Source organism: Palaemon carinicauda, chromosome 2, assembly GCF_036898095.1.
Source record: "Palaemon carinicauda isolate YSFRI2023 chromosome 2, ASM3689809v2, whole genome shotgun sequence".
In the NCBI taxonomy this organism is placed as follows: Eukaryota; Metazoa; Arthropoda; class Malacostraca; order Decapoda; family Palaemonidae; genus Palaemon; species Palaemon carinicauda.
Genome location: NC_090726.1, coordinates 158,258,369 through 158,266,249, shown reverse-complemented (window position 1 = coordinate 158,266,249; position 7,881 = coordinate 158,258,369). Strand labels below are relative to the sequence as shown.

General features: G+C 39.9%; 1 protein-coding gene across 2 annotated transcripts in view; it reads right to left on the bottom strand.

Moving 5' to 3' along the window:
• LOC137628153 (uncharacterized) overlaps positions 1 to 7,881 on the bottom strand; it is a 105,676-nt gene continuing 97,795 nt past the window's right edge. For both annotated transcript variants that reach the window (XM_068359404.1, XM_068359405.1), the window contains exons 2-3: positions 5,239 to 6,040; positions 1 to 4,300 (exon numbers count right to left, since the gene is read on the bottom strand). In XM_068359404.1, coding sequence (XP_068215505.1) covers positions 2,828 to 4,300; positions 5,239 to 5,277 — 1,512 coding nt within the window. In that variant the 5' untranslated portion in view covers positions 5,278 to 6,040 and the 3' untranslated portion in view covers positions 1 to 2,827. The remainder of the gene's footprint in view (positions 4,301 to 5,238; positions 6,041 to 7,881) is intronic.

Genomic DNA, 7,881 nt, shown 5'->3' with positions numbered 1-7,881 from the left:
TTGTTGTATTTTGATGTGAGAGAGAGAGAGAGAGAGAGAGAGAGAGAGAGAGAGAGAGAGAGAGAGAGAGAGAGAGAGAGAGAGAGTTACCAGACGGCCATTGCAACAAACTTAGATGCAGCATGCAAATGCTGTAATAAAATCGTCATAAGTGTCTAATATTTTTGTCTCAAACCACGTTCGATGGCTTCACAAAGTCGACACGCTGATATATATCTTTAAAGGAAGCTTCCTGGCTATCTCGCTTTCATGGCATTGGGTTGGGCATCTCGCGGGTTTATTTTTATCTTTTTTTTTTCTTTTTTTTATCTTAGCAAGGCGCATGTTACATCCCTGGATCTGAGTCATCCCAGTTCTTCAAGGATCATCTGAATTCAACTTTCATCTCCGGAAATATTCGTCAGGTCAACTATAATGAAACTGACAGAATATCTTACGGTCTTGGCTTGCTCTTGTTCAATATTATCATCGCTTTTGTATTCGTTTTCGTTGGCTCCCTTTTAACCCTTTATGAATTATTCTGTACTTTTCCTCATTGGCAGGGAAATTGAAAAAGCTTTCATAAAAGTTTTAGAAGTCAGTGGCCTCAACGCTTCTCAGATTGTTCTCCCTTCAGAATATAATTAACATTGCCTTTTATAAATCGGTTGTATAATATCTGTCTCTGTTAGTTTCATTTAGAATAAGTAAAATCTCTCGGCAGTTATTGGGAATGTTTGTATACTGAGATTTACATATATGTATGGATTTAAACCTAAAGACACAAAGCGGATAATAAGACGTCTTACCATGAAAAAGACCGACTATCTGTGGATCAGTTTTCTTGGAATCAATTCTTTCATAACTGTCGAGGTAATAGAAGAAGCCACCACAGGAATTCTGAAGTGAGACAAAAAGCAAGAATGGGTTTCTCCTTTTTTCCTTCTTGATACCTTTTTATTTGTTCGTTTAAATGGCATTGGGGGAAAATTAAATCTTGCGAATCCATATAACCAGATCAATGACCTCATATAATTTTGTCATACGAAATATATAAAGTAAAAAGAGGTTTTATATTTTCATGAGAGTAAGAGTAAGAAATTTTGCGAAAAGGAAGGTAAATGTAACTATATTTTAAAATTATTAGTGAAATGTTATCTAGATATTACAAATAGGCCTACTTGGGATGCTAGTTTTGCGTCGGAGATGCCATTCTTTTAAAAAATTATCTTTTGAATTGAGTACTCACTGTTAATAATATTATTCTTTTCTTAACCATCACACTTCTTGAATAAAAGTGGCACTTTTGTAAGGTAGTTAAGAATTGACGTTTGCTGAGAAAGTAAGAACATCTCGTCGTGGTAAGGATACCAGGATTAGGATTTCTTTTTTTATAGTAACCACTGATATCAGTTATTTTGATAGCGAAAAGATAAAATTTTAATTCATCCTAATTTTATGGAAATAAAAAGTCAGTGGTGAAATAGTTAGATCCGGACCAAATTCTTGACAGCACCTGAAAAAAGGTGACTAGATTTTGCCCTGGTGTTTAAAGCTTCCAAAGAATTTAACAATAATTTATTCTATTTGGCTAATTTACTGAATCAATAATATACCCCTCCCAAAAAAATGTAAAAATGGATTCATCGTACAGATGATAAGTTAACTAGTATATTTAATGTGTTAATTTTTATCATATATACCTAATCTAAAATGTACCTGGCCATCTGTTTTAATCTTCAGATCCAATCCTTTAAAATAAGAACTTTTTACGAACACCAAATTCTTCAGTATGAAAGAAAGATGGAGAAAAGCTACGATTATCGTCTTTTTCTCAGACCAAAGAACCTTAGGCAACATTTGCCTCCTTTATCTCAAATGTTATTTGTTCTGCACTTGTTCAGAAAGCTGATGATTAAAGGAAATCAATTTGTTTTTTATAAGAAAACCAATCTACGGTTTTTTTCATTGAAACGTTTAAGGGATCTCATTTGCAAATTAATGTGTTACATTATTGTGTCTGGGTTAAACTAAATATGTATTTTTTAGTCATTTTCCACAAAGTATTAGATTTGGTAAACCTACGTCGTTAAACATTCTTATGGTTTCCTGGTAAACAGAAATATTTTCCTGCAACATTTCTCCTAATTCGGGGAAACGGTCATTCCTCATATCCACAATTTGTTATTCCATGGCAGTTTTACCGTTTCAGATCTTGGCAATAACTTATATGTTTTACGTATATACATTCACATTTTTAGCCATCCAGAACAGGAATGAACAGAATACTTATTGACGACTTCTTTTCCACAGAGATGGTATCCTGTATTCATTCATTGCCTGCTTATTATTGATGAACAATAACATTTGATGCTGAAACAAATGTTGTTTTCTTTAAAATGTAGCATTTGACACTGTATATTTCATCGTAAAAGCATGACGAACGATTAAGCGTAAAACCTTTGACAGACACACTGCGTTGTTTTCAAGTGTGACAGATTACAAAAAAACAAATAAGAATATATCTGGGTGGGATGATTCTGTTTCGAAGCAATAACAAGCGCTCCTATTAGGCTCACGAAGCTTAGGTTCTATATCGGTTAGAAAATCTAAACAGAAAATCTAAGCATTGTTGATAATCATTTCAACTTTCCACACCGTCATTACTTGTAAGATACAGGTAAGCTAAGGAGTACTTTCGCCACTTGTGATAAAAAGAAAATCTGCAAGAGCAAGCGTAGTTGCAATTATAGTTGCAACCTTACACTTTATCTGTTATTGCTTCATACGATTCACTATACACAAGGAAAATCACATGTAGGAACAATCGTGTCCCTTGAAGAGCGAACTACACAAGCACATGGTCGGGGGACCCGGGTGCCCCGGATCCAGGTGGTTCCAGAGTCTCTCTCGGAGGACGAGACTCTGAGACACTCCTTCCTCTTGGCTGCAGTTTTTGTGTATCAGTTTGGTTGCAGTTATCTGAGCAGGGGTGTCGCCGTCTGCCTCGTGATCTACCCCGAGTTTGTGCGGCAGCGGCAGCGGCAGCAGCAGCAGCTTCGTTGCTTAGCCCACTCATCATAGCACCCTGGGTCAACTGGGTAATAGGGATCTGACCAGCTGCAGTGCCTGCGAAGGCATCCGCACGACTTTCCCAAACCCCTTCCCCACTCATTTCAGGTGCTCCAGGTGGCATAGCATGGCCTTCCCTTGGAGGTGGTAGGATGCCTAAAGGTAAGCACACACGATAGGGTACATATCCTTCTGCCCCATGTGCTGTGCGCACATATAGCCAGTCCCTTGTTTTAAAAACCGCATTCACAATGATTCCTAAAGGCAAGAACGGTCTGACGGGGGTTTGGTTGTGACTTGGTTCAGGGGTGCGACGCATGTTGTGTAGTCTTGTTGAAGAAGCTAGCACCATAGGTAAGTTTGCCGGATGGGAAGGGGAAGCCCTGGTTAATAATGCTTCGAGGTCACTCACTTGATATCCATAAGCACCACTACTTTCCACCGGATCTCGACCAGAGTCCAAGTTCTCATAACAGCCAGCAAGACGGGCAAAAACCCCTCCAGCTACACCTGCACCGCCTGCTGATGGAGGGGAAACGCTTGTTGGGGGAGAATATGGTTGATGTCCCCCACTGTGGGAACCACTGACTTGAGGAGGTGGGGGAGAATTCGGTGGAGGAATATTTGCCATGCCTGATGGACGTTCACCAGGAGTGGGGCAAGGCCGGTGCTGACGAGACCTGGATGCCGAAGAACAGCGAACTCTACGGTCACTCCCATTACCGGCTGGACCCCTGGGCTCACTAGACACACTTCGCAGTCTGGCCCCTTCGGCCTCTGCTGGCACACCACATGTGGGGCCTAATCCCATGCCAGAAGACATCGGTGAGAGGCCTTGGCCATCTGCATGAGGCTGGGAACTCCACTGATGCTGTTGAGAAGTATGTCTCCAACATCCACCCCCGGCTCCCACTCCACTATTTCCTCCATTGCCAATGGTGGGCGATACCATAGCAGGGATAGGTGCAGCTCCAAGTCCTTGAGGAGCAGCGCCAAGCCCTTGGGGAGTGACAGGTGGCGGTGGAGGTCGGGCATCTCTACGTCTAACCCGACCATCACCCATCTCGGGGTAATGGTAATCGCGGATGCCCAACATGGCGGCGTTAGAGCGTTGATCTGAAGAGTCAGTCAATTGCAAGTTAGCTATGACGTCGGGAAGAGGTTCCGCCCAATTGTTGCCTTCGTCAGTGAAGTCACCTCCTCGATGGACTTCGTCGTGGCCTACCTCGGCGTCAGCACCACTGCTGACCTGGAAATACATGCAAATGATTATTATTACGTTGAAAAAATTAGTGCATATTAGTAAAATGAATTTCTGAAAGGCTAATGTGTTTAGGCAGTTATTTTTGTAGAAGAGATTGCTTTGAAATTTGGTAATACCTTAGTATTCTTGCAATTATCAGTTACTGAGGACAAGAAGTAAACAATTATGATATTTGTTGATATTTGAAGTCAAGTTTGTTCTTAAATGTGTGGCTGAAATCTGGGTAAGATTGACCTCTTATTCTTATTAGGCAGTTTTCATTTCGGTCAAGATAGTTTCAAGGAGATAGATATTGGGAAAATTAAGTAAATGAATATTTTTATTTAGGTTCCATATTATAAACAAATTATGTTTATACATATATAATCTTACCTTGAGTTTTAAAGTAACAAAATCTGTTTAAAATTATATTGCAATTAATATGAGATTAACTGATATTATGTTTCAATGAAATGATTATTGGATATATACACACACACACACACACACACACATATATATATATATATATATATATATATATATATATATATATTATATATATATATATCCATATATATATATATACATATATATATATATAAATTTATGTGGGCATAACCTCTGTGGATATGTAAAGTACATCTCTCTCTCTCTCTCTCTCTCCTCTCTCTCTCTCTCTCTCTCTCTCTTGTCGGCTTCCATCTCTCTGAACTTCCTGAATAATTTGGCAAAATGGACAAAAAAAACTTCCGAGAAATGTTCTCTCTCTCTCTCTCTCTCTCTCTCTCTCTCTCTCTCTCTCTCTCTCTCTCTCTCTCTCTCTCTCTCACCAAATTGCACCCACTCGGTATATTCAGCTAAGTTAATTTTCTTTTTCTTATTGTACTAATGAGACGATACCTAAGCATTCATTCTCTGCAACTAACTAATCTTCTACTCACTTTCTTAGTTTTGCGAGTCGTCAATTTCCACAAGCTCATCTGCTGGAATTATATATTTTCCCAAAAGAGTCGTACTTCTTCACAACTCGTGGTCGTAGAGGAACCACCGGGGCCCTCCTGATGCAGGGGACAGAGGGAGGGAGGAAGATGGGCAATGATGAACTTCAAGTGTCATCCACATCGAACTTCACCATATTTATAAATCACTCATCTGCATGACTAGTGGATTGTCCTAATACTCAGTATCGCTTTTATTATTGTTATTTAGAGAAGTCACTGTCGATCACTTCACGTAACGAATGTACCATGAGGAAACTTGTGCACTGCGAACACTACATTACCCAGAGGTACAGCATGCACCGTAAGTAACATCTGTAACGTTCCTACTCTGCAGAGTAATGTCGGAAGCGCTTCCCCCGCTTCAATGGCGTCGTCGTCACTCTGGCTATATTTTCTCCTTCTTCCAACCCCTCTTTCAGTCCGCCACAGAAGTCATTGGTTCTCTTAGGCTCACAACCATCTCTTTTGAGTGATACGCAGTCAAGACCAGAACGCATATAAATCTTCTTCCGAGAATCTACCCTTAGAGCTCCCGTGGGAGAGAGAGAGAGTGTGTGCGTGTTTGTGTGTATGCGTGTATGTACGAATCCCCGGCACACACACATACACACACACAAATGGACAATTGCTGCTGCTCCAGGAACCAAAGGGTGTCTCTTGGAAAGCAATCTCTCCAGACCCTCCAGATACCGTCTTCTCCTGAAGCAGTCGCCCTTTTCTCGATCTCTGGAAGAACCTCTGCCTGGAATCGAAGAGAAATTTATCAGTGGCTTTTATGGGGCGATTTCATCTCAATACTTAATTTTTATATTATATATATTTATGTTTTAGCAAAATATAATTGAAAAGTCAAAGTATAAATTAGCACTGAGGAGGAGGGACACATGGAATAAAATGATCAAAATTAAACTGTAATATAAGAATTTTATATTATTATAGGTGAAGAGAATTCTATTTATAATTTAATCACATAAGCAAACTGACTTCTACTTCTTAATAAACTCAAAAATTAATTGCCGATCCTCGGAGGCGATTTCGGATTTATAAGTTCCGCAAAGTCAGCTGACGCCAGGCATCCGAAAACAAACAGACCGACATCGAATATGATGACACGCCATTTTGTGGTCAGGACGAGGAGATGGGTGGAGGAGAGCAATCATGCAGTGTGTATGACCAGTAACCAACATTACTCGCGGTGCAGGGGCGAGAGTACTCGTTTACTAATGGTTAACATTACTTGAACCTTTTGTAATGATCGGTTTGGACCTACCAAAGTGAACCGGTAATAACACGAACCAGTTGCTGTAATAGTCCGGATAGCAGAATCTCGAAGACGTTTATGCTTCTCGGGAATCGTTATTAGGAACATGTAATGCGTTGACGAACTTTGGGCCCTGTGTCGTATTTCCCTGAAGAATTGGAGCGTTACACCTTTTCGGCCGTATCTTTTCTAATAACGAGAGAGAGAGAGAGAGAGAGAGAGAGGGAGAGAGAGAGAGAGAGAGAGAGAGAGAGAGAGAGAGAGAGAGAGATCGTTTTGGCTTAATTAAGAATATTCAGTGGAAATTTTGAGTACCTTTTGAGAGGGAGAGAGAGAGAGAGAGAGAGAGAGAGAGATAGTTTGGCATAGTTAAGAATATTCAGTCGAGATTTTGAAATACCTATTGAGAGAGAGAGAGAGAGAGAGAGAGAGAGAGAGAGAGAGAGAGAGAGATCGTTCTGGCCTAATTAAGAATATTCAGTCGAAATTTTGAAGTACCTATTGAGAGAGAGAGAGAGAGAGAGAGAGAGAGAGAGAGAGAGAGAGAGATCGTTTTGGCCTAATTAAGAATATTCAGTCGACATTTTGAAGTACCTATTGAGAGAGAGAGAGAGAGAGAGAGAGAGAGAGAGAGAGAGAGAGAGATCGTTTTGGCTTAATTAAGAATATTCAGTGGAAATTTTGGAGTACCTTTTTGAGAGAGAGAGAGAGAGAGAGAGAGAGAGATAGTTTGGCTTAGTTAAGAATATTCAGTCGACATTTTGAAGTACTTTTTGAGAGAGAGAGAGAGAGAGAGAGAGAGAGAGAGAGAGAGATCGTTCTGGCCTAATTAAGAATATTCAGTCGAAATTTTGAAGTACCTATTGAGAGAGAGAGAGAGAGAGAGAGAGAGAGAGATCGTTTTGGCCTAATTAAGAATATTCAGTCGACATTTTGAAGTACCTATTGAGAGAGAGAGAGAGAGAGAGGTCGTTTTGGCCTAGTTAAGAATATTCAGTCTACATTTTGAAGTACCTATTGAGAGAGAGAGAGAGAGAGAGATCGTTGTGGCATAATTAAAAATATTCAGTCGACATTTTGAAGTACCTATTGAGAGAGAGAGAGAGAGAGAGAGAGAGAGATCGTTTGGCTTAGTTAAAAATATTCAGTCGAAATTTTGACGTACCTATTGAGAGAGAGAGAGAGAGAGAGAGAGATCGTTTTGGCCTAATTAAGAATATTCAGTCTACATTTTGAAGTACCTTTATAGAGAGAGAGAGAGAGAGAGAGAGAGAGAGAGAGAAATCCTTTTGGCATAATTAAAAATATTCAGTCGACATTTT